This window comes from Sander vitreus, chromosome 21 (assembly GCF_031162955.1).
Source record: "Sander vitreus isolate 19-12246 chromosome 21, sanVit1, whole genome shotgun sequence".
Taxonomy (NCBI): domain Eukaryota; kingdom Metazoa; phylum Chordata; class Actinopteri; order Perciformes; family Percidae; genus Sander; species Sander vitreus.
In genome coordinates, this window is record NC_135875.1 from 20,722,702 (window position 1) to 20,749,316 (window position 26,615).

The window sequence follows — 26,615 nt, forward strand, 5'->3', positions numbered from 1 at the left end:
AACAGATCATATCATAATACTATTTCACATTGTAATATTTTTATTTGAGTCTTTTGCATGTGTGTGTGCTGCTGTGCGTCCCTGTGTGTGTAACAAGCATAGTGTGTGCGCGCTGTGCGCGAGCCTAGGCACATTTTACTAATACGCTGTTAAAATAACAATGAAATGCTGCGTTATTGACTTTAGCCCAGGTTTTTGTTGTCAATGTTTGTTGATCACTTTCCGCTGCCTCAAGATAGCAATACGCCAAGAATGCACCTGAACACACCTCCCTGTAAGACCAGCACGCCCATGGGTGCACAGATGGGCGCAGATTAATTTGCTATTTAAACGACATGGGCGCTGGACGGGAAATTGACAACTGCCGACGGTCGTAAACTAGCAAAGACACGGGTGCAAGATAGGCTCTAATATCTTTTATGATTTTGAAATGATGGATTTGAGAATCTGATACAAAGATAATTGCTAAATGTGTATACTGTACCAACGATTGTTGAAGTGGGAGAGAAAGTGATAGGAGAATATAGAACATAGAATAGAGGCAGATGAACCTGAACCCTCCATCACACTTGTGAAAAACAGCACCGACAGTGAGCAAACTGCCAACAATGAGTGGGAAATCTATAGGATCCCCGAAACACACATTCATGTTTCTCCCTGTATGGAACAAGGAACACATGTACTGAAGATAACAGGACATGTTTATAAGGAAAAGGGTATTGGACCACCCAAGATGTGTTGCCAGCCGGCATTCCACTAATTACCCTTGTCAGTGGGGTTCCTAGTTTGTGTTTGGTTCATTTAATTTGTGTGCTAAAAGGCTGTACTTCCTTTGATCAAATCATTTCATGTTTTCTCAGGTTTTTTCTTCAAATTGCTCTCCAACGTTCTCATTGTAATAAGCAAAAAGGGTTTGAGCGGCAGATCAAAGACATTTTAAAGAGAATGTCTCAATGAATGTCTGCTTTTTATCTCTACGTTTCCCCTTTTTGTATATCCTTACTCTGCTGAGAGTTCAGGATTATAAATTCAGGGTTTGGGTGTCCCCTATCCAGATGTTCGTCTTCGTGTTTTACCATCAACCTTTTGTATATTAAACCTGGCATCAAACACATCAAAGTATTCTTAATACAAAGTGCTTGTTGGATTGTCGCACAGCATCCGAACCCTCTGTTTCCAACACCCCTCCAATTGGTGTTGGCAATATAATATGGCGTTATACATGTGCCTCATTCCTGAGCAAGTAATTGTATGTTTTGAGCACAGAGAACTATATTTTGCAAGCACATTACATTACATTTTGAACAGGAATTAAAACTCGCAAAAATAATTTTGTTTGAGCAAAGAAAAACCTGTTTCGTGCTCAATAAATGTATTTCCATATTAACGTGCAATAATAACCCCTCTCACACAGTTTCCTCATGTGCCCTCTCAAAAACTATTTCTCTGCGCGCAGGTAGACGCACGCTGCTGTGCTCGGGTCATGTCTCCCTCGCTCTCAACCTCTTCACTCGCTCGCACAGTGCACGCTCAACTCTTGACACACAGCGTTACAAGTGTGCCACAAAACCAACCAATCAGAGAATCAAAGGTCAATTCTGATTGGCTGTTCGTCTCCAATTAGATGTAGTAAGTAGCAGGAAACACATCTACAGGGAAACAGTCTTTGACACAACACCTGCAGTGATTCCCCAGCAAGGGGTATTTCTGATTGTGGAGCAGCTAATCAAAATAATAATTGAAATTATGATTTATTTAAAACAATACATCAGCTAAAACAGCTCAACACAGATGTTTAAACATATAGCGAAGTAATCAATGGTAGAAATAAATAGCTAAAAGTAGGTCTACTGACTTAACAGTTCAAATGATTAGCTAAAAGTAATGGAAGACTGTTGAAACATTAACCACACTTCAAGTACTGACCAAACCAACCTAAATGTTTACAGTTCAATTACATGAAAATGTAAGAATATTCACTTTAATATAATAAATAGTGTGAACACATTGGGAATGGATAGGGCGGGGTATGTGAGTTTATATGACAGGGCTGTGGAGGAACCTCAGACCAAAAAGGTTGGAAAGCACTGATCTACAGTATTTATATTACAGACACGCCTTAATAGTTGTGTTAATCATAACCCCGTTGTGTTGTTTGAATTACAATAACATATCTCTGTGTGTGACTAACGTCATCCTTCACAAGCAATCTAACGTTAGCCCAGCATGGATAAAGTCTATGCATCCAACATGTCATCGGTCACACCTAAAATGTCACAATACAGCCACATGTAAGAAGTTTGTAATACTGGTTACATAGTTATCGTGTTTTATTAACCTTAATTCTGTTTGCCAAGCCTAAATTTTATTGGCTTGCAAAGTAGCTAACCGTTGCTAATGCTAACGTTAGCTAATTTATGTCAAAAAGCAGTAGCTAACTAACGTTACTGCCAAGATATGGTTTCATTTTAAATACATTTTAGAAAAATAAATAAGGATATACTATGCATTGTGCAAACACATTTGACAAGTCTTACAACACCTCTCTGGTCTCTAGTGAAATCATATCTTGGCAGTAGTTAGCTAACGTTTCTGCTTTTTGAGATAAATTAGCGTTAGCAACAGATAGCTCCTTCGCAAGCTAATATATCAACAGAATTCCGGTTAATAAAACACGGTAATGTAACCAAAGTATTAAAAACTACTTACATGTGGCTATAGTATGAAATGTAGGTAGGCCTACTGCTGTTCAGTGTCGTATTGCGAGACCTAATTTAGCTACAGTGCTGCGAGGCCTGTTCAGATGACATGTCGGCTGCATAGACTGTATGTTATGCTCCGCTGCTGTGTGCTAAATTAGCTAGATTGCTTGTGAAGGATGAGTCAAACTAACGTTAGTCACATGAGGAGATATCAGTCAAACAAAACAATGGCATTATAGTACACACAAATATTAAGACATGTCTGTGATATAGCTAAGTCAATAATACAAAATACTGACCGAAATGTGTTTTAATCCAGTAACGTTAGTTGAACAGCTCCACTGTAGTCAGTATTTGCTGTACCAGTATTTCTGACCAACAGGTGTTGACTGAAAAAGACTGTTCCTCCTAGATTTTTGTTTCCTGCTACTTGCAATCTAATTGGAGACGAACAGCCTATCAGAAGTGACCTTTGATTCTCTGATTGGTTGGTTTTGTGGCACACTTGTAATGCTGTGAAAATTTGAGTGAGTGTGTCTAGAGTTGAGCGTGCACAGAGTGAAGAGGTTGAGAGCGAGGGAGACATGACCGGAGCACAGCAGCGTCCACCTACGTGCAGAGAAAGAGTTTTTGAGAGAGCCCATGAGGAAACTGTGTGAGAGGGGTTATTATTGCACGTTAATATGGATAATAGAAAACATGCAAATACATTTATTGAGCACGGAACAGGTTTTTGTTGGTAAAACATCAACAGCAGTTTGCTGCAGATGTTGAAAGACCGCAGTCTCCTCAGGAAGTACAACCTGCTTTGTGTCTTTCTGTGCAGGTGGCTGGTGTGTGTTGTCCAGTCCAGTTTATTATCCTGCCACAGCCCGAGGTATTTGTATGATTGCACAGCCTCCACCTCAGCTCCCTCTAGCAGGACTGGTCTTGGTCTGGACCTCCCAAAGTCAGTGACCAGCTCCTTCGTCTTAGAGGTGTTGAGCTGTAGGCAGTTAGTGCGACACCAGAGAGCAAAATCCCCCACCAGACGCCGATAGTCCTCCTCTCTGTCACCCCTGATACACCCAACGATGGCTGTGTCATCGGCGTACTTCTGTATGTGACACAGCTCTGAGTTGTAACAGAAGTCCGAGGTGTACAGGGTACACACAGGGTAATGTAATGAACACATGATTCTTCTGCCAGTTCTTTTCGTACGGCGTCTGCACTGGTAGGTACTGCCTCCAGGAAATAGCCATAGGCGTGCACTCTAAAGTCTGACACTGACCCCTCTAGTCTTTTATATCAAACTAACTGCAGAATAAAAAAAATAATAATCATAATACACTAACAGGAATGCAAGGTTTTATTACAGGGAAGTATTTGATTGCTCACATTTTTTTTATTTCTGCCTCCTTGTTGAGAATAACAACCAGTAATGGCAGAATGTTTTCCTGGAAACAAAATGATGGAATTCTTTCTTTTTAGCTTTCTATCACAAAGACTTTAAGTAGTAGGTTTCAACAAGAACGTAAATTCAGTGATTGGTGCAGTGCAGATCCCCACAGCCACCGGTATTGATGGGAGCGTAGGCATCAAGAGGTCCTACTATGAAAGCGTTATTTTGAAATATGACTTTAACATGAGTGAATTTACTTTAGTGCATCCCCACGATGATGTGAGGACTGAAAGATTTGAAGCCCAGACACTGCTGCCACTGCAGATTGCTGCTGCTATTTTCTCCACTGCGGGATGTCACTTACACAGAGGTAGCTTTTCTGACACAATTATGGGAGGCCCCCGCACACAAACATATGAGGGCTGCACATTGTCTTTTATATCTATCAAAAAAAATCACACACTGATTTACAGATTTGCACTTGAAAATGAATGGAAATGGTGGGAGTCCACAGAAAACAAACCAAAAGCAAGCTTTTAAAGACCTCCATATAAAACATATGAAAATACTCTTCTTTTTTTTTTTTCTTCTTTTTTTTTACTTGCTTTAAATAGTCATTTGTTTCTGATATGGGTTTTCCCACAAAAAAGGTTCAATTGCCTTGTTGAAAATTCTTAAAAATGGCATTCCCTCCTTTTTCCTCATTGGAAAATCAAGAACCTGTTGATAAGTACATAATGTTAAATTTCAAAGGTTTGACTAGACAGTCTCCTATTTCACTGAGAAGTCCATTCTCAGTGAACGTACATCATACTAAGTTGCAGACTGAACCATGAGTGGCTTCCAAACTGGTTTTGACATCACAACATCCTTGTGCATTCCCGGTTTAATGGTGTGGAGTGTTTTGGTTTTAACAAACTTAGTTTCTGTCTACATTCAGTGTTACTCCCCAAGATGCTTTGTGAGCATCCTTGAGGTCTAACAAACATGTCGAATGCATGTCCTTCCTCAATAAACATTTGCCAAAGCTGATTTCAGAAGTTTGACACCGGCATTGTTACCTAGCTTGCAGTCTTCTTCGCTGCCTTTGTTGGCACATGTGTGTCTCTTGACATGTGACATGTACTGTGAAACCAGAGTTAAATGTATCTATTTGTAGCTCAAACATCCAAATCATGTAGGAATAAGCAAAAAACATTTTTTTTTAGAAGAGGGTGACTTTAAGTGTCTTCAAAGGGATAGCTTGATTTATTGGGAAATATACTTATTCACTTTTTTGCTGAGAATTCACAGAACTTTACCCAAATGCTCAACTATTCCTTTTTATATATCTTAGATTGATTGACCGCCCTAATATGAACAAATTTACATACCATGTTGCCTTTGGATTGAGAGACAATTACACTGTAGTTTTTGTGTGTGTGTGTCTGTGTATATGTGTGTGTGTGCTTTGTTGATTAAGCTTTCATGTGACAGTAATTAATCATGTTTTAATGAATGCAGATTTGCTATCTTGAGTAGCGTCCGGTCATCAAGTGCCGCATAGATCCTTTCCCTAAAACCTTTTTGATTAGTGGGTAATCATCACACATGCACACACAACACACAGTTGCATTCCCTGGATCAAAATGACATTGGGTGGACATATGACTACAGTACTGTTCTACTGTGGTTGAGGCACTGTGCTGAAATTATTACACCTAGTTGAATTTGGCTTTGTTTTTGCTGCATACTGTGCTTAAGTCAAAGAATTACGAGATACTTTTGTACAAAAGGGAACACGGTAACACTGGTGTGTGCAGTGCTGCAGGCTGTTCTCATGAACCATTTGTACACATAGCTACGGAAAGTAAAGCAGTGTAATTTGTATTCCACGTTTTCTTTTCTTTTTTTTACTCTGTGTTCCACATTGACTGCTGACGGCGTAGGGGGAAGGGAGGGGCGGGGGGGTTTCAAGTAGGTAAGCGGAGTTCAGGGAAACACATGTTCCTTCCTCTGGAGTGTTTTCAATCCAAACCACTAACTTTTTCCTTAACTAGTCGTTTTGGTGCCTAAACCTAACTGTCGTTTGCCACATGATGCTCTCTTTTTAGTCGGCTAAACTCAACTGCCACGCAGTTCACAGAGCTCTGTAGCCGGCGTCACGTGACCAGCCGGTGATCGCCTAATTTCGCAGGATATCGTACGAATTGGTGTGCATAAACTTCCGTACGATATTGTACGAACCCGTTCACGAGAATGCATTGGGTGCTACATCTCAGCTATCGGGGGGGACTCGGATCAGAGCAAAGTGTCACTTTCTTGTTTGTTGCATCTCTACACGCACTGTGACCCGACCCCTGACCTTAGCATAGTGCTAGCCATTGTCTTAAAGTAGTTCTGTTTCTAAACTATAGCTTTATTACAATAATAAGACTTCACACCACTGTAAAAAAAAGTACGTATAAGTCAAGCCATGCCATGGAGTTTAGATACCAGCAGTGATTTAAGGAGCCTTTGGGGATAACACCTCCAGCATGCTGAAGACAAATTAGTTTTTGTCAGCTGTTGGGGAGTGTCTAACAGGAGAATTGTTGCATTATTAATATGGTAACTCTCACAGCACTGCACTTTATAATTAACCAAAGTATTTGGAGGGATGCATTGCCAAAGATTGCACATCCATTTTCAAGATTCCAAGCTGACCTTTTCTTATTTAACAATGGAAAGAAAGAAAGAATAAAGATAAAAACATATACTTGCTCTTATAAGTTTATGTTCAACTTCCACTATGTATTCATTTTGAGAAGGGATATTTCACGTACTGGGTTCTTGTTGGTATACCAGTAGCTCTACGTTACAAACCTCAGAAATATGCCATCATACCAAATCAACAACTTTAAAGATTCCTTTTAAACCAGCCATACCAAAGGTATGTGTGTCTTCATCATGCATATGCACTGGTGGCTATTTTAAGAAAAAAAACAAAAACGTGGAATTTGTCATACTAAAGCATTCTGTTTGAACGATTAATATACTTTGTTTCTCACTCACAACTCACATTCGCCCCAAACAATAAGAAACAGGCCTGATTTTCTTGTTAGTAATAAGCTCTTGCCAGCCACCAGTTGCCTTCTTGTAAATTTGTAGGTGCAGTCAAACATAAACATATTTAACATTATTAACTTTCAGTTGAACATACTTAAGGAGATTAAAGAATTCAAACAAAATTCAAACACATACAAACCCCCCCCGCTGGGGGGGGAAGTATGTGTTAGTTTGCGTAGAGAGGAGGTTGGGGTGGAGGAATGGGTCCAACAAACTCAGGACTTTGTCCTGTGAGGAACCAAAAGTCAGTTTGTTGATTTGTTTACCTAACGTACTTAACCTACGTCTAAGTCACGTCCATGACTTACTTAACTTACTGTATGTATGTAACTTCAAGTATGTAAAGGACAGGCTTGTTTAGCTTATATGTGTGAAGCTGTTCACAGACATGATACATTTCTATGGCATATCAGTTTCTAACATAGTAAAACAGACATCAAAATGTCAACTCAGTTTTGACCAAAGATGTAGTTACTGTGGTTTGGCTTTTTATGGCAGTATGTGTAGCTATATGACTTTGTCTGTTTGAATTCTTTAATCTCCTTAATTTGTCTACCAAGTTTTACCAAGGCAATTTTAAATTTAGAACAATGGCAATTTTCCTTTTGTTTTGTGTTAATACCAGTTTTTCTGTGATGCCTTTTTATGTTGAATTGCCAAGTGTTTTCCAATCTGGGAGACCTCAGTGAGTTATACCCTTGGTAAGACTGATTGCATGTGGGGATTGAACACCACTGATGTACATAAATGGATGCTGATGAAATGGAAAAGATCTGACTTGGTGTTGGCAGGGTCTGGCCACTTTTTCAGCATTCCTCTGATTTAACAACAGAGACACACTGAGTCCTTCGAGCATTGAGCAGCAGAAGAGACTCATTTGTTCTGCTTGCCTGGCCGCTAACGGCTCTGTCTTTGTCCTAACGATAGTTTAAGCAGCCCCAAAAGGGCTCACTTTTCAATTTTAAGCTTTACTGAACATGTTTGCCATTGAGGGGGATCATTTTAGGAATAAAGCTAAACGAGGCGATACATAGTTGACTCCAGATATGTTTTAGAGTTTAATCTGTTGCACCTTTCCAGAAACATGCATGAAGTATTTGCAATAATGTGCTAAACGCTACCCAAGGTATAATGGGATGTTATGGTAAAAGGCCTGCTGTTTCATTGTACCCATCCCTTGATTATTTATAAATGCCAGATGCTGCGTCAGAGTAGAAAAGGTCATTGAACCTTTGTGCCTCTATGGCTAACATCATTGGCTTAAATGTCCATCAGCGAGCTCAGTGAAACAAAGCTCTGTTCAACATCTATTTAGATGCAAATGAATTCACTAGAAAAGCAAATGAAAGAGGGGAATGCATTACAGCTCTCTACCTTTAATACATCTGTGATACGGGCTGCATTTATTTTAATAGCTTTGTCAATGAAGAGTTGTATTTCTGTGATGATTACAGTCCCAGGTGCAGCTCTAATAACAGTCCCCAGGGACCTCTCAGCTGAAAGGTGTGAATTTGGATTGGAGGTGCTTTCTTTGGACATACCATTCAGATTCAATACAAAAGTCAGTTTTTAAAGGGCAATGACACACTCAGCTGTTGTTAGTTAAAACTGCTAAAAATAATTTGAATAGAAAACTAACCAGAGGAGCAATTTTTAAAAGTGGGAATTCATCAAAACAAATGTACACATGTAGCTAATCAAATGGCTACGTCCAGGTTTCCAAATGTACCACAATCCCAATACTTTGAACAAAATGTTACGTAGAACTTGGTGAGCTTGGCAAATGAGAGGTCTGGCAATCTGAGGTTATGGAGCCCGGAGAGCCTCAGCTGGAAACAGGTGATTGCATTGCTAAACATACGACTTGGCAAATTATACATCATTAGATGTAGTTAGTTTCTCTGCAGCTGTTTTCCAGGCTTCATGTTTGTTATAGTCTGCACCTGCAAAGTTCCTAAGAAAGTGTAATCCTTTTCAAAAACAGCATCCTTATAGGGAAGTCACGGCACCTTCAGTTGCCGGATTGCACATCTACATTTTTTTGCTGGTGAGAACTGATTTATATGGAGTATGAAAACTAAACTTGCTGGCTTCCAGCTGATTAAATTGTCATATTTAGATCTAAGTTTTTTTTGGGCAATTGTGAACCCCAGTTTTGATTAAAAAAACAAACATGAGCAGACATTTAAAATCATAATCAACAATGTTGATAACCGAACTATGGCACTTAGAGAATAAGTTAAAGGATGAGGTTTTTTTTAGTTGTCATGTCAACAAATCCTATACAAAGACACAAAACATCAACGTGTTAGCAAACCTATAGTCTATATCCTTGACGTTCCACTTCCGGGATTGCTCCGGTGCCGCAGGGAATTCCGCCGGGTGCATGTATTTTTCGCCGATGTCCGTTTCCTTTTGGCTTTCTTTGTGCTGGAATTCTAAACTCCGGTGGATTTCTGAGGACTATGGTTAACTGCTCCTCAGATCTCTGCAGGGTAAATCCAGACAGCTAGCTAGACTATCTGTCCAATCTGAGTTACGACTATTTTACAGCGGCTCCGTGGGGAGCTTAGCGACACCCATGACGATTGTGATTGGTTTAAAGAAATGCCAATACACCAAAGCACGGGGTTTTTTTCCATCCTGGAATGCTGTGTGGACTAGCCAGACCCTCCTCCGCTCCGCAGCGTGTACGATGTCTGGCAAAGCGGGCCTAGCAAACCTAAAAAGAAGGTAACAGTGCATTTGTTTGGGCTGTTTTCAGCTGCAGATTTGGTGCGCTGTTGAGTATTTCTGGCAGCAGGGCGGTGTCTGCGGGGTCAACTACAGGGCCCATGTCCATGGTTATGAAGGGACATAACGCCCTGTGCAACAATATTGCTCATTGGTGTGTTTTGTTATAGGCAGGCGTTGGCTGGAAAGGCAATACTTTTTTAAGCTGGAATTGTTGTCCTGCAGAGATTCACATACACATCTTTATGTGACACACACACACACACACACACACACACACACACACACACACACACACACACACACACACACACACATATATATATATATAAGGTACACACCTTTTCAGATGCAACACTGCCAAAGTAAAACTAGATCAGTCATGGCAGTACAATTGCAGATAAATGTATTGATACATTTACAGTCATATTGTAGTTACCTACAGTATATTTGTATTTACGCCTGTCAAAAGTAGTCCAAACTATGTTAGAATATTATTTTTATATCACATACTGTCAAACTTACAATATAAAGCTCACTCAGTTGTCGACATGGAAAGAATGGGAGTGTGTACGTTTCCCCTTCTGTTGTGATGGAAATCTCCGGCAGAACATAATCTTTTACTTGAGGAAGTTCTCGGTGCTTGGTGTGTGAGCACCAGTAAGGCTTGGTTCTTCTTGAAAAAGTTGGTCTCAGTGATCAGATAGACTGAGCCCGGTCAATAGTCTGAAGTGGAGATAGCAGGAGTGTATGAATCAGAGCACAGGAGTCATCTAGAGAGTGCCAGTGTGGGTGTGTGTACTTGAGTGTGTGAGATTGAGCGATGGCGTGAGTGTGTTTTTGATGAAAGCGGGGCTGTTGCGCCTTGGACTTTTTTTTTCTCTCTCTCTCTCTCTCTCTCTTTCTCGACTCCTGCTATACCTCGCCGAACTGCGACAAGTCCTCTAAGACATCTCTCCCCCTGCAGCGTTCACACAGAATGAATCACACAGACATTAGATAGCTGCAGCGCTTTCATGTAGAGTCCAGCTATAGCACATCAAAGTCTGTACTATATAGGCATCAGCAGTTTCTTCCTGCCGCAACAAGGCCTGGGTGGATACATCGACCATGTTGTTGTTGGCCAGTGGAATGGTAAACCACACTTCAATTCTTTAAATGTGTAGCCATAAGTGGGTTACAACAATTCACTTCAACCAGTTCTCTGCATACCATTTCCAGTGCTTCATGTTAAAAATCCATTTCTTTTTTTTCTTTTTTTTTACCGCTGCCAACTCATCTCAGTAAAGGCAAGATAAAATCATCATAATTTTTTATTCATGCACATAAATAATTTGTATTTGTTAAGAGAGCCAGTGAGCTTTTACTACCACCACCTCCAGCTGGGACAGAGTCCAAGCCTGTGATCTCCATAAAGGAGGAGTTTGTGGTTGCTTTCAGCCAGCTGAAAAGGTTTGTGTTGCGATTGCAGAGGTTTGCTTATTATTCATATCACAAAAAAATAGTCAGTTAACTACAAGTTGTATATATTTGGCATACATTTTACAGTACAAGCATAACTTTTACTGGTAGTTTCACAGTAAATATACTTACAAATACAAGTATGATCACTTGTATTAAAAAAAAATGTCACTTGGTCTAACTGAAGTATTTGTGATTGTGAAGTTGTTTTCTATTTTGAAAACCATATCACTTTTACAAAACAATCTCAAAATATAAGGTGTGTTTAATATATTAATATGGCAGCGGTGACTTTGACATTACAAAGAAAAATGTATTCAAACATTTTTGTTATATTTCATGTAATATATTAACATGAAAATATTGTTTTGTGAAGCCTGCTTTACAATACAATGTATTGTAATGTATACTACGATAAAATGAGGGCATTAGCACTGTGAACTTTACCTTACCTTTAACTTTTTAAGGGGTCCGAAGACCTATTGAGGAACTCAGGAACTTTCCCCGTGTGTTGACCGGACCAACCAGGGACTACATTTATTTCCTCTTGACAGTCGCGCCAAAGGGCGCAGCACGGCCCCGGGAAGCACAATGTCGGGGCGGGTGGCGCTGTCAGCCGCGAGCTACCTTCACACTGGGAACACACCGCCCACTTAAGTGTTGCCTAGCGTAAATAAAAGAGTGCCTGATCGTTCACCTGGCCTTTCACACTGGACGCGTGTGTGTGCGTGTCACTGTCACTTTCTCTGTCCGTCCGTCGGTCTCTCTCTCCGTGTGCCTGATCGTGTGTCTCACTTTGAGAAGTCAAGACAGCCAAAATCACCGTAAACCTGGCTGTTTTATTTTGAAATATGTTTATTTTGGTAAAATATCCGGGCTGCATTGTGGTCTTCCTGTATGTGATTACCTGCCTGGCTTGACACATACGCTCGCGTATCTCGTAACAAATAGAGGCGACGCCGAAACTATCGGACGAAACGATGTGGCCGGACAGATTGCATTACATGGTGTGTGCGGTGTGTTCCTGGTGTCACCCTGAGCTTTTCCAAGCCGAATCCAAAGCCTGTGTTGTGGCGAGTTTTGCATGCCTGCCGAGTATTGCATCCACATTGCAGGCAGCAACAATAACCCAATTTAAACATCATAGTCACGGCAAAGAAAATTACAAGGCAAAATTGGTCACCGCCAGAATCCCCAACCTCAAGCTTGTGTCAAGTCTCTGCAGGTTTATTTGAACCGGACATTAAAATTACTTGGAAGCTCCTGGAATTAAAAAAAAATGAGAAGAAGAATAAGCATCATTATGTAAAATGGGTCGTTGGTCCTTTAAGGTTACCTTTCCCTTCTAACCCCATTTTTGCATTGCCTTGTGTTCCCACTTCCCTTCTTCCCACACTTTAATATTTCGTTCTTCTTGACTGGGAAGGATTTGGAGTGATTAATAAGCAGCTTTTCACCTAATAATTATCATGAATAGACGCGTCTCTTTTTGATATGATAAGTGGTGTCAGACATATTTGCGCGGTAGCCCTGCAGATTGCACCTGCACGTTTTGAAGTAAGGTGATCAAACAGTTCCGATGTGAAAGTACACTTAAAGAGGCTAGAGAGAGAGAGAGAGAGAGAGATAGAGAGAGAGAGAGAGAGAGAGAGAGAGAGAGGTGACTTTCAGCGATCGACAGAGCCAGACCGCTGCTGGAAGCGGTTTAATGGCGTGCTGGGACCTGCTGATGAGACCGTTTGTCGTCACCAAAGGTCACCGTGGGTTAATAATGTCCCCTCGAGATGGTACATGAACTCCATCATGCCACACATACACACACACATTTAGCTGAATACACACTTACTCAGACATGCCCACACACGTATCGACACGCAGTACGTGGAGGTGGTATATTCTGCCCCCAATAACAGATGCATACAAATGGTCAGGAAAACGGCAAAGATAGAAAATAATTCATTATTTATGAATTGAAATGAAGAAGTCTCTTCCCCCTCTAGTAACAGCTTGTAAAATACATGTATTATTAAATACAAGTGCAAACTGTCTGCACATGAATTCATAAGAAATGGATAAACTGTATAATTGTGGCTGTTGGTCATTGAGTGTTTTCAGCCTAACAATGATCCCACATCATTCACCCCCCCCCCGTACTAAATCTGGGCTGCATCCTTCTCATACGTCTCATTGCTGCTGCAACCAAAGAGCAAGAATGACAAATGGAAATGTAAACAAATCCATGGGTCACAGAAAATGTTCCCATAACAATATTTTATTCCAGCATTATTGCTTATTAAAAAAACTGTTACCTTCTTTTTAAAAAACATTTATTTAACTTTTTACCCTCATCATCGTTTCATATTTTATAGCCAGTGGAAAGATATGTAGTATTCTCCAGTGCCTATAAAAAAAGTATTTACCTCCCTTTTAAGATTTCGTGTTTTATTGTCTTACTTATAACATGAGTCAAAGTAGATGTAATGTGGCTTTTTAACACCGATCAACAGAAAAGAGAACAGATGTACTTTTGGCAGCATTTACAGCCTTAAATCTGTCTGCACATTGCAATTTTCCCCCATGACTAGGACACCTAAATCATTATGGGTGCAGCCAATTGGTTTTAGAAGACACATAACCACTTAAGAGGAGACACTGCAGGTGAATAGGGAACATATTTGAACTAATATCACCATTAAACTTTCCCAATTGATTACTTACATTAACACAAATATTTTTTTGTATTACATGTTTTCTGAAATTTTGGCGCAAAAGAGGCATTATACTAATCTCACATGATATCTCGGCTTCGGTTTCCAGCAGCCATTGGGGAGACTCTGAAGTCAGCTGGAAGAAGCTTCTTTTGGTCTGATGTACACCACGTTACACTGCACATCATCATAAACACACTGTCCCCTCACGGTGAAGTGTGTTGGTGGCAGCAACATGCTGTTGGGATGGGCAGCAGATCAACTGTGTTGTCGAGGGGTTCCAGGCTGATGTGGGCAATGGGTAACATGAAAACACGGAGGAAAAAACCTGATACGGTCTGCCAGAAACCTGTGACATTTGGAAAAGATTTGTTTTCCAGCAAGACACCGAGCCCAAGCGTGAAGCTAGAGCTACACAGGAATGCGTTCAAAACAACACACAAATGTTCCGGAGAGACTTAGTTGGATTCCAGATGTCACTCAAATCCAAAGTTTGCAGCTGGACTTGGAAAAGGCTGTTTCCCCCCTGATGAAACCTCAAATTCCTTATCCATAGATTATAACTTACAGTAGATGGCGGTTGGCAGGCGACCGCTCTACCACTGAGCCACAGCCGCCGCTTGTTCATATGCAATGAAACTTGCTGTGTTCATGTTATTTTGCTTGTTATTGCCCTCATACGCATCTCATGATTGCAAAAAACAAACATTTGCGTTGCTAGTACTGGAACATTCTGTGCACTGACGCAAACAAGCTCTACAAGAACTTTATCTGCTTTAACACATCCTGTACCTGGGCAGCAATAAAGATGTTGAAGCAATAAAGGGGCTGAAAAATGGATGTCAGGGTTTTTTTAGCCCATACTTTTAGACATTACTCATCTAATGGTTTGCTATTCAATATGAGGGCCTTCTGTTTTCAGTAATTTGGCAATTTTCAGTGACGCTGATTGATTGTTTAGTCTTGTGTGTATTTATTGGCCTCAGACAGTGTCTGACATGAAATCCTCTGACAGGATTATTTATTTGTAGTGGGTGTCAACATTGGATCTTTTTTCTGAAATAAGTGTAGCGCAACTGATCATTTTTTCCTTTTCCAACAGGAAATTAAACAAACTTTTAAAGCACTCAAAAAAAAAAAAAAAAAACCCTTGTGCTGCTGATTCACTTCACGCTTCAGTAGCCTGGTTTTGCGTGTTAACATCCTATCTCTGTCATAGTAACCCAAGTAACATTGCAGGCAATGAACAACCTGATTAACTTTGTGCAACTGTCAGGGGTGTGAATCTTCACTGGTGTCACGATTCAATTAGGATTATCCTGTCAACGATTCAAATCGATTTGATATCACCATGCGTCATCTCCTCAATATTATTATATATTGCTACACATGGTTTTCATCAACAAATTCAAGCAGTCAGATATGAACTCCCATAATCTGCTCTTAAGAAAGACACTTCCAGATTAATATTATGATTATGATGTCTGTGGCTTGCAAGGATTGTTTTTCGGAGTGATCTACACACTGTTTACCTTTTCCTGCTACAAGGGACTTCAGCGCAAGACTACAGCTAGCCTTCTCTAACGCTATCACTGTGCAAGCCACATACATCATTTGGCCCGTTTCCATGTAGTTACATAGTCACTGATATGGTCATAACCACTATAGTGCTCAATTACCTATTTTTGAGGGGGAATAAACTTCAAGTTTTCGTCGCGAAGGCATGACCTGGAGGACATAGCCAGAACAGCGGGCGCTAGGTGGATTGATGTGGGGAGCGGGAGGCGATGAAGGCGGGGAGGAATCCGATCCAAGGATGCCGGTCGGGCCTGCTAGTCCGGCTAAGGGAACTACCACACAGATCGCCACTGCCAAGCCTCCTACTCAACAACACCAGATTGATCACACACAAAATGGATGAGCTACAAATACACACGGAACTGCTGCGTGATGATCATCCAACTCAGTCTCACGGCAATTCGTGAAATGGTCACATTATTTAAAGTGCCCATATTATGAAAATAACACTTTTTCTGGGATTTGGGGTGTTCTTTTGTGTCTCTGGTGCTTCCACACGCATACAAACATACAAACTTACAAACAAAAAAATCCATCCATGCTGTTCTGAGTGAGATACGGTTTCTGAATGTGTCCTGCCTTCAGTCTCTGGGTGAGCTGTTCAAAATTGGCACGACTTGTGACGTCACAAGCCGAAACAAGCTGGCTAACCGCAACCGTTAGCTCGTAGCGTTAGCATGCTAACGCTTGTGCTAACGCTAGCATACTACCTCGTTCTCAATAGCAAAGCACTGCTACAACACACACGTTCACCACAATCTACAAAAGAACTACTTACATGTGCGCCCTCATTTAGAAGTCTCCCAGCTAATCCTGCCTTGTAACTGACTGAAGTTGTAGAAACAGCCTCTCTTTTACTGTCTATGGAGCTAGCTAGCTGACATGATCTACATCTGAGCTACTGTGCATGTGCGAGTGCAATCAAAGATAGTACAGAAGAAGAAAAGAGGTCTCACTCTGTAGCTAAAACAGAGACCAGGTGAAAATAAAAAATATGGTGTTTTTTGAAAATTAAATCATGTAAACCTATTCAGGTACAACCTTAAAATACAATTATGAACCTGAAAATGAGCATAATATGGGCCCTTTAATCTATTGATTCATGTTCACGGGGACGTTTTTCTCGTTTCTTTCGTGGTGGCCAGCACGAAAATGTAAAGTAATGTATTTCACGCATATTTCGGGATCACAGCACGAATACGATAGGAAGTAGTATTTAAATCAGCGTAGGGAGGTTGGTCGGGGATCGCGTCCCGCGTGTGATGCGTCCTTTCCCCGTTGTTTTTTTCCGAAACCCAACCTCTGAATAGATGGTTCTCATTTCGTGCTGGCCACCACGAAAAAAAACGAGATAAACCAGTTGTTGTACACGAATCAATAGATTAAAAATAACGTAACAATTACACAAACTGCCGTGAGACGGTGTTGGATTATCACAGAAGCCTGGCTGAACACACGGCAGCTAGCAGCTAGCAGGGCGAGCTAGCTACCAGCAGAATAGAGACAGGGTAGGTGAATTTAAACAATGTCTGAGTTGAAAACGCATCTTGTTGTCACGTAAGGTAGGGCGACCAGACGTCCCCGGTTTCCGGGGACAGTCCCCGGTTTTGGTGACCTGTCCCCGGCTGGAGCTGTCCCCGGAAATGTCCCCGGTTTTCACTGTGACTGACAGACCCGAAATTGGAATGAAATAGTCGTGCACCCTACACGCACAGGCTCAAGACAGCCAGAGCAAGCCTCAGAGCTCAGAGATGTTCTAGAATGCCCATTTTACGATAATATTACTGTTTATTTACATGGAGTCTGGTGGGTTTAGCGAACGCAATTTCGCGGACTTTTTATGTTTTAAAAAAGGATCTTACTCTTTAACAGAAAGGTCGACCTCCTTAGAAATACTTTCCATAATGTTGTCAGACACTTAGAATATTAATCTGAGTCTGTCAGTGGCAAAACAAGCACTTTTATGAACGTAAAAACAAGCTGTACAATTGACGTCCTATTAACTTACATTGTAGCTTGTTTCGCCGTTGCCGACTGCAGCGATCTCGTTTAATACTGGACCAATGTCAAAGGAAAATATTTCCTCAATAGTTTTAATTGTATCCGATATTCAATGAGCTGTTGCAGAAACGAGCCCAGCGTGAAGCAATAAAGCAAAAGCTGTCAGATAAATGTAGTGCGGTAAACATTACAACATTTCCCTCTGAGGTGTAGTGGAGTACGTATGAAGTAGCAGCAGGGACCATTCTAGGATCAGACCTTTAGGGGGGGCTCAGCCCCTAATGAGAATGTGACATGGATATGGCGCATGCAAAAGTGTTAACCCCATTGCTGTGACAAATTGCAAGAAAATTAACATGAACTTACATGAAATGTTATCATATTTGCATTCTGCATAAATCTCTGCACACCCATTACTCTCTGTGAAATATTTCACAAACTCTTCACTCAACACATGCATCAGTACAAGCGGTTCCTGAGTAATCCGGTTTTGAAATTGCAACATTTCTACATGATCTACAAAATTATAATGTATTCTCATGTAAACTATTTATGTCAGCACAGATATTTTTTGTAAACTTTTAGCCAGTGCATCCCACCATAATGGTTATTATATTGCCAGATTCCAGACAATCCCACTTACTTATATATATCCCACTTACAAATATGAATATATATTTCTACTGGTATGCTTCCTAGTGACATTAATGCAAAAATATGAAGAAAAAAACAATTTCACCTGTGTGTGCATGGTTAAAATTCTGAAGTGCAAAATAGCTCAGTCTACAGCACAAATATTCCCATCCATAGATATATGAATAATCAAGTCTAACCTCTGAATTTCTTTTCAAAGTGCACCAGATTAGTGCATTTAAACGTTAAAATACACAAAATCTTCTTACAGGGGAGCATGTCCATGGACCCCCCCTAGGGGAGCTTGTGTCCCCGTTTTAAGTTTACAAAGAATTACCTGTTTTGGAGGTATTTATGCTTCTGAGCTGAAAATGTCCCCGGATTTTGTCTCAGAAATCTGGTCACCTTAACGTAAGGGCCCTGTTCATGTTGCACAGACATTTTAATTGCTTTTTGTGTCTGTTAAGAGGCACAAAGGCACTCTAAAACCTTGCCCCGACAACTGCCGTTTTAGCTCAGTGGAAGCTTGTACACGTAGCTGCAGCTACTCCATGTTGACCGCACCGATTTGGCTTGTTTTGTTGTGTTTTTCTATCGACTGTACTCGCATATTTATAGCGATCAAGATTAACGTAAAAATTGGCCGGAATTCTCCTTTTTAAGCTGCGTTTTTCATCAAACACTTTCGGCATAGTACCTTTAGAACCGTAGGTAACCCGTACGGATGCGTAGCTAAACACTAGATGTGCTTTGCGTTTCCACCGCAGACGGTAATCTTACAGTTTGTCGCGATTGCTAGACGACAGTGGGCACAACTGGAGTAACGTGTGCAAAACTCTTACAGTCTGAACAGCAGCAGTTCATGTGAACCAAACTGTAGTTAGTTTGTCATTGCTTGAACACAGTTTTCAAAACTCTACACACTTATCCCATGGCTTTAACCACAACCTGCACAACACTGTGGATTCACAGCACTTTGTTCAAATGCTAACACACTGCTGTCAAAACTGTTAACCACACATTCAAAACAGAATGGATTTCAGCCCGGTGCATTTCAAACACTGCTGATAGCAATGGTTTCTTGTTTTAGTTTGTAAATAGGGAAAAACTCATGAAGCCTTTTTTGGAAATAAAGAAACACCAAATAAGAATGAAGCAGTCATACACTGTGCCGTTTGTGAGAAACAGTGAACATGTAAAAGAGCAAAGATACCAATATGTCCAGGTAAGATGTCTGAGGTTACATACACAGTTGTGAAAACGTGAAAAACAATTCCTTTACTGTAGTAAAACTGTGCACTTACTGTTTTTCATAAAGTAAGGAGGTGGAAGCAATGGGAACAGCACAGTCATTTGTATTTAGAGATAATGTAGGTTCATGGCAAGAGAAGACATCCAATTTGTCGATAAAAACTTAAACCGACGATGTGGAGAAACGTCTGCACCAATCGCGGAATGCAGTGTTTCAGCTCCACCTTTTAGTATTGGATCAGTGTGCTAGGTATCTCAACAGAGGGGTAAGGAAAACACTGGATGGAATGAAGCGGTTATATTGGTACTATCCACAACTTTTGACAATGGAATCGCAAAAATAACCATTCTAATGTGTAAGGAACTGAACTGAACCGCACTGCTTGTTGGAAACAAGGCTTTAGGTTTTTTTTCTAGCTGTGTATAAATCATGTGCAAAGAACAGCAGCTGTTTCAGAATATGTTACAGAGTTCTAATAAGCATTATTGGGAGTTGATCATTGATGTTACATATTTACATGTTTCTCCTCCTTTGTTGTTCAAATACTCAGGTGTGTGTATGTGTGTGTGTTTTATTTAATGTTACAGCTGGTGTTCTTTGCACATGATTTATACACAGCTAGGGAAAAAAACCCTGTTGGGCCCCTTCTAGCTACAGGGGCTTCTTAGGGTTTTTTTTTTGGCAGCGGTGCACTTTAAAGTGCCTTTTTAGGAAGTTTAAAGGGGTTTGTAGTTGTCATTGCAAAATCGGGGGCACGTTATGCCAATTTTATTTTATTTTTTTTAAGGGAGGCTGTTTTCGAATGCGAGTGTTTTACAGAGTTCTAAGCATTATTGATTGATATTGATTTTTGACACTGAATTGAAGGAATCCATTTCTATGGGGGCCCACCAGAGTCTAAAGTCTCGACACACCTGGCAAGGCGATTGATCAACTGGCTTGAGATTGATTGTGTTTGAAGGAGGCTGTGGGATAGTGGATTTTTTTTCTTTACGCAACAATCAATGAACCTTTCCTATTGAACACACCACTCACTGGATTATCATTGGTCCGGTGAAACGAATGAAAGCTGCAAGTTTTAAGAATCCAGGGACCTGGATTACCAATCATGCAAAACAGGAAACTGCCCTGGGATCATAGATCCCTAAGAGTCCCTGTGTTCACTGTGTGGCAATTACTTTGTGGCAATCTGTAGTTTTGTGTATGGGAACTAAAGCTAAAGCATCATATCAACTGACAGAGTGCCTTAATGTAGGTCCAGATGTATTACCTGATGTTGAGTCCCTGTCTTTAAAAGGGTCCTGGTGTCAAAATCTATTTTTAAGCTGGTACTAAGACTGTGCTTACATGGTGCATATATCTATATTCATATGTTGATAATCAAACAATGCCAATTTACAATATTGTAATTTAGGAATATGTTGCACAAAAAGTTGTCTTGTGATGGAGTTTTTAATTTACATTGAGGCTACTTTTACTTCAGTAAAATATCTCAATGCTTCTTTGTCCAATGCAAATTACACTGCCATTTTGAGCATATTTCTAAGAATTAACAGTTACATACCAGCTTGTTTTTAAGGTAATAAACATTTTTATAACAGTAGTAGGTAAACTAAGTAGTCTATATCTTCAACGTTCCACTTCCGGGATTGCTCCATTGCCGACAGAAATTCCGCCGGATTTCACTCGTTAATGCCGGATGTCCATTGCCTTGGGCTTCCTTTGTGTTGGCATTTTAAACTCCGGTGGATTTATCAGGACTATGGTTAACTTTTTTTTCAGATCTCTGCAGGGTAAATCCAGACAGCTAGCTAGACTATCTGTCCAATCTGAGTTTTCTCTCGCACGACTAAAACAACTTTTGAACGTACAAGTTCCTTCCCGAGGCTATTTTGCAGAGGCGCCGTTGTTCCGTATTGCACTTATCGCCGCCCAAGACGATTGTGATTGGTTTAAAGAAATGCCAATGAACCAGAGCACGTTTTTCTCCCATCCTGTGAATGCTGTGTGGACTAGCCAGACCCTCCTCTGCAGCGCTGTGGAGGAAGGGCTGGCAAAGCGAGACTGGTAACTAAGGCACCCATAAAAATAAAGGGTTGCCTGTGATCTTCGGTACATGAAATGGATTTTAAACCCCTTCTCTCTCGCTCTCTTTTTCTGTCATCCACAGGGTGTAGGTGCTGACCCCCACATTGCCTTGGCTCTACCCCCCGAATCTAAGCTGGCCAAGGAAAAAGCAGACGAGCCCCTGTTCCAACTCTTGGACTCTGATGAGATGACCATCAGGATAGGTAGAGCTGGACCTCTCTCAGGCAAGCCTCCCTTCATATACCCACATCAACTCTTACCATTTGTGCGGAATTTCAGAATAAAAGGGTATATTGCATGACATAAAAAAAAAGAAAGTCATACAGCTGTAGCCACTGTCGTCCCACTTTTTTCAAGTCAATGCACGTTTTAGGCACCAGATCACACTGAGGCAGAATTAAAATGCATGAAGAGGGACTACATTGGCCACCACTGTCAAATCTCACGTGGAGCTTCTATGATGGCTTCTTTTAACTGTCCGGATTCTTCTGTTTCCCCTTTTCTACCTCATCTGTCCATCTGTAACACTTATTGGGTGCTTTTCCTAACTTTGGATGGTCTTTCAATCTTAAGAAATGATCCTCATTGGTTTTCCTGGGTGTGGGACACTAACATGCTGTCATCTCACACATGCACACGCACACAAAGTCACGTACATCTTGTAGTACACTTAATGTTGTCACTCTCGTCTAGACCGTTTTAAAGCTGGTAGGCTTTTGGTGACCTAAATTATGTTTTTTTTAGTCTGTGAGAAAAAAAACCCCCAAGATTAACAATGTGACAGACACATTAAACACAGTAAAGCCGAGGCGCTGCAAACTAATTTTCCAACAAATCAAAGGAAGATTAGAGCGTGATGAGCAATTGCAAGCAAACTGCACAAGCATCTATATGACGAGTGCAGCGTGGTGGAACATTCTAGAACAAGTAAATGCAGAAAAACAAATCGCGTAAAGTGGAAAATAGATTATAACAAAGGAAACGGCTGTTTCCGTGTCGAGCCGTGTGTGTGTGTGTGTGTGTGTGTGTGTGTGTGCGTGCGTGTGTGTGTGTGTGTGTGTGTGCGTGCGTTTGTGTATTAGCACACTAGTTGTTTTTTTGCACATAAATCAATGTTATTTCCTCGCCTCACTGGCTTGTTACGTTTTAATTAATCTGTTATATTCAGTGTGTCCTTAAACCTTGTCCAATTAAATCCAAGCACAACAACAACTCTGTATCATACACACCGTAATTCGGTTCAATTGGTACGGACCAAGGAAATAAATGATACATACAGTCTTTTGGTTCATGTTCACACCAACTCAGAGAAGTCAAAATGAAGTCATATGGACTGATGGATATCTTATTAATTTCAAAGTTTTGGGGATGTCATCCTGCATCAGAGCTACATGGACCCATGTGGGTAAATCCAAACCTGGTGACTGACAGCAGGTGATGCTGCACTTTACACACCTTACATGTTTATTTATCTTCTCTGATGGTCACACAGTTAATGAAGAAATAACTCATTATGATAATTATTAATCCAGGGTGTAACTCAACGTAATTTACTGAACAATGACCAGGTAGAAACAGGAACAGAAATAGTTATCTTTTCTTGTATTGTTACCTGAAGGAGTTTCCCTGACTTTTAATAAGAAACGGGGAAAGTACAGAGTAAGACGAGACTGTCCTCCTTTGTCCAAAAAAAACGACCCCATAGGTCGTTTGTTCAAGCAGCTTATTATGATATTACAGCCCATATTATGGTTATCTTGGTGGGCGCCCTCTAGTGGCCGTAGTAATTATGAGGGGCGCAAGGGAGGAGGTCGGGGTGGACTTTCACCCAGGAGACGGCTGGTCGTGTCCCGTATTTAACCAAAAGTCAACGTTGACTTATTTTAACTTACGCTAAGTTACGTACGTAACTACGTCAAGTAACTGCCTCATGTATGAATGTACGTCAATTAAGTTACTTAACAAATTTTTATTTTAACCCAAACCACGGTATTTTCCAAAACCTAACCAAGTTGTTTTGTTGCCTATACCTAACCAAACGCCAACCATGTGTTTAAGACTGTGACTGTTATGTTTAGGTATGAGGATGTGTTGATCTGCTGTCAACAGTAGGGGTGCTACTTTAGGAAACGCTCCTGTGGGTCGTATAAGAGGGTAGGAACAATTGACCTTTGTGGTCGTATGGGTTGGACGACTTGTTGGGTAGGACACAAGCTCAACACACTTCCTCCCCGTATACAGATTGTTTATCACAGGTTACTTCCTGAACAGATCACAATAAGCAGATTCATTTAATAGTACTTAAGCTTTTGTCATGCTTACTCATGCTATAATCGCACTACTGTCACAAAATCCGGTGGTTGCTCTCTGTTAAGGAAAAACTCAGGAGCAGCACAACTTATTTCACACACGTGAAGAAGGTTCGGGAGACTTTGATGACTGACACAGGAGCATTTAATGAATTACCAATTGAGGAGAGAATTAAGCAGGCAGTACAGTTTAATCACGATGGGTTATTGTGTCCTGTCTTCCTGAAGGTGTATTTGAACTCATGCTGGAGGCGTTAAGTTTAGCTGAACCTTCAAAGTAAACAAAGATATTGCGGGCTCCTAAATATCTCAGCACAAACAAAATGTGTTGTGTGTTTAGTTTCAAGGCAGGTTGAGCAGCACTGTCTTATCATACAGCTGTTACCCATCTTCCATGGAGGCACAGAAAGGAACAACTCCTCTGGGTTATGAGGTTATGTTGGCGACTGACCTGAAGGAGACCTGGGGTACCACTGTCTCAACTTACATAGCTTTAGTTCGTAAGCTGGAAATTCACTCTGACTTACCAATAAAAACCGGACTGGACTGTATCGGTGCACAATAGGGCAGCTGACCCAGTTTGTCCATGCATCACTATTTTTACAAGGATGAAGACACTGCAGCTAGCCTCTTGTGGGTCTTTCTGCAACCCCACTCTTTCTAAGTTGTTACTAAGTCCAAAACAACAAAACTAAATAATGCACCTTTCTGGGATATTCTTGGCGTAGCACAAACTTAACAGCTCATCTGACTTGCATGAGAGCAACACTCCCAAGCTCTGTCAGGTGTGTACCATCAGTGCCCCTCCTGAGTTTCTGTTTATATGGTAGATATGGATAGGGAAAACTGTAGCAGCAGGAACCTGCATGTGTTGTTGTCTCTAATTATGTAAAGTAATATATTCGCTATGTTGATGTGTCACAGCAGGGGAAGCACAAGTGGAAATAATAGCATTAACAATGGCTCTTTTACAATAAAGTGTTCATGAAGCAATGTTAGTGAGCCAGCATACATAATAGCAAGGCTCTTAAACCTTCCTGACATGCAGAACTGTCTGTTGTAAAAAAAAAGTTTCAGGAAGACTCAGCAAACTTTTATTTTTTTAATATTCAATTATCAGAATCATTTGTCATTATAAATGATAATAAGATAGTATAAGATAATAAGATAAGATTAATGCTACATTGTTCGTATTTTCAAAAAGTATATATATATATTTTTTTTTTTAAGAAATGGCTTTTAGGATTGGATTAAATGTTTGGCTGGAGTTGCTTTAGTGTTGCCTTCCCCAAATCAGTTCAGGAACAGCTAATGTTAGCCTCTACACTCTGATTAGCGGCATCCAGGACCAGCTTCCACACAGTGGGGAGATATTAGCTACACAGCCGATGTACTATCATGATCACAGCTTTTTAATCACATAATCTGTAACCCCTAGACATAATATATTGTAGTATGCAATGCTGCTGGCCTTGAATGTAATGCTGGTTATAATACCGCAAGTTTGAAGTAAGTTGGCTGGATATGCTAGTGTTAGCAGCTGACATTAAAGCAGACAAATACACTGTGTAATCCATTCCTTCACTGCTGCGCTTGTATTTCTGGTTTTGGAAAGTTCTAAAGAAACCATCCAGACTCTTTCCATACATAGAACTTCTCTAACTACAGCCCCATTCGCACCAGTTCAACATGTAACTAAAATTGAAGGAGTCTCTTGTCTTGTCTGTCCTTCGATTTTCTCAACAACCGTTTGCGGGTGTATTGCAAACATCAGTGATGTAACTTTCGGAATTACCCTTTTGTTCCCAGACATAGCCCAGTCCCAAATCCCTAGCTATTAGCTAATAATGCGTATACTTTAGCATTGGTAGGGGATGCAAATGTCATGGCAGGCGTATTGTTCAGGAGCCAAAGAAGGGCAGTGTCGAGTGTGAAGTTGTTTGGATGTGCGTTTTTCAGAAAGCTGCAAGCAGCAATACCGGAGGCCAAGCAAGTTTCAAAATGTCCCAATTTGAACGGGCACTGTGGCAATGGTGTGCAAATAACAGATCAAAAACATTCATGTGTTTCAGTCATGACTCATCGGCATCATTGTCAGAGTCCCTGTTTTCCTGCGTAGAATGACGGCCACAGAGGAGAAGCTGATTATAGCCTCAGGGCTCATGCTGACATTATCACTACTCACTACTTCACCATGTAGAGTATAAAATTGCATTAGGTTGAGCTCAACAGGTTGTGTCTTAATATGGATGTCATTTCAAGTAGCTTGTACAGTGCAATTGATATACAGTTCTGTCTATTCACTATGTAGACAGAACAGTTAGGTTAGTCTATATCGAAGACGTTTCATTTCCGGGATTGTTCAAGTGCCGGTGGTAATTCCACCGGATGTCCCTCATTTCGGCCGGATGTCCGTTACCTTCCGCTTTGAGTTTTCTGTTGCACGACTAAAACGACTTTTGAACGTACACATTCCACCAAAACAAATTCCTTTCCAAGATTTTGCAGCGGCACCGTTGCTCGGTCCGACGCTTAGCCCAAGCTGATTGTGATTGGTTTAAAGAAATGCCAATAAACCAGAGCACGTTTTTCTTCCATCCCGGAATGCTGTGTGGACTAGCCAGACCCTCCTCCGCAGCGCTGTGGAGGAAGGTCTGGCAATGCGAGACTACAGTTAGGTCA

General features: G+C 40.8%; 1 protein-coding gene across 1 annotated transcript in view; it reads left to right on the forward strand.

Annotated features, from left to right (window-relative positions):
- Positions 1 to 26,615, forward strand: part of slc39a11 (solute carrier family 39, member 11) — a 149,373-nt gene that overhangs the window by 70,105 nt on the left and 52,653 nt on the right. Inside the window, exon 5 of the mRNA XM_078278849.1 lies at positions 21,707 to 21,848. Coding sequence (XP_078134975.1) covers positions 21,707 to 21,848 — 142 coding nt within the window. The remainder of the gene's footprint in view (positions 1 to 21,706; positions 21,849 to 26,615) is intronic.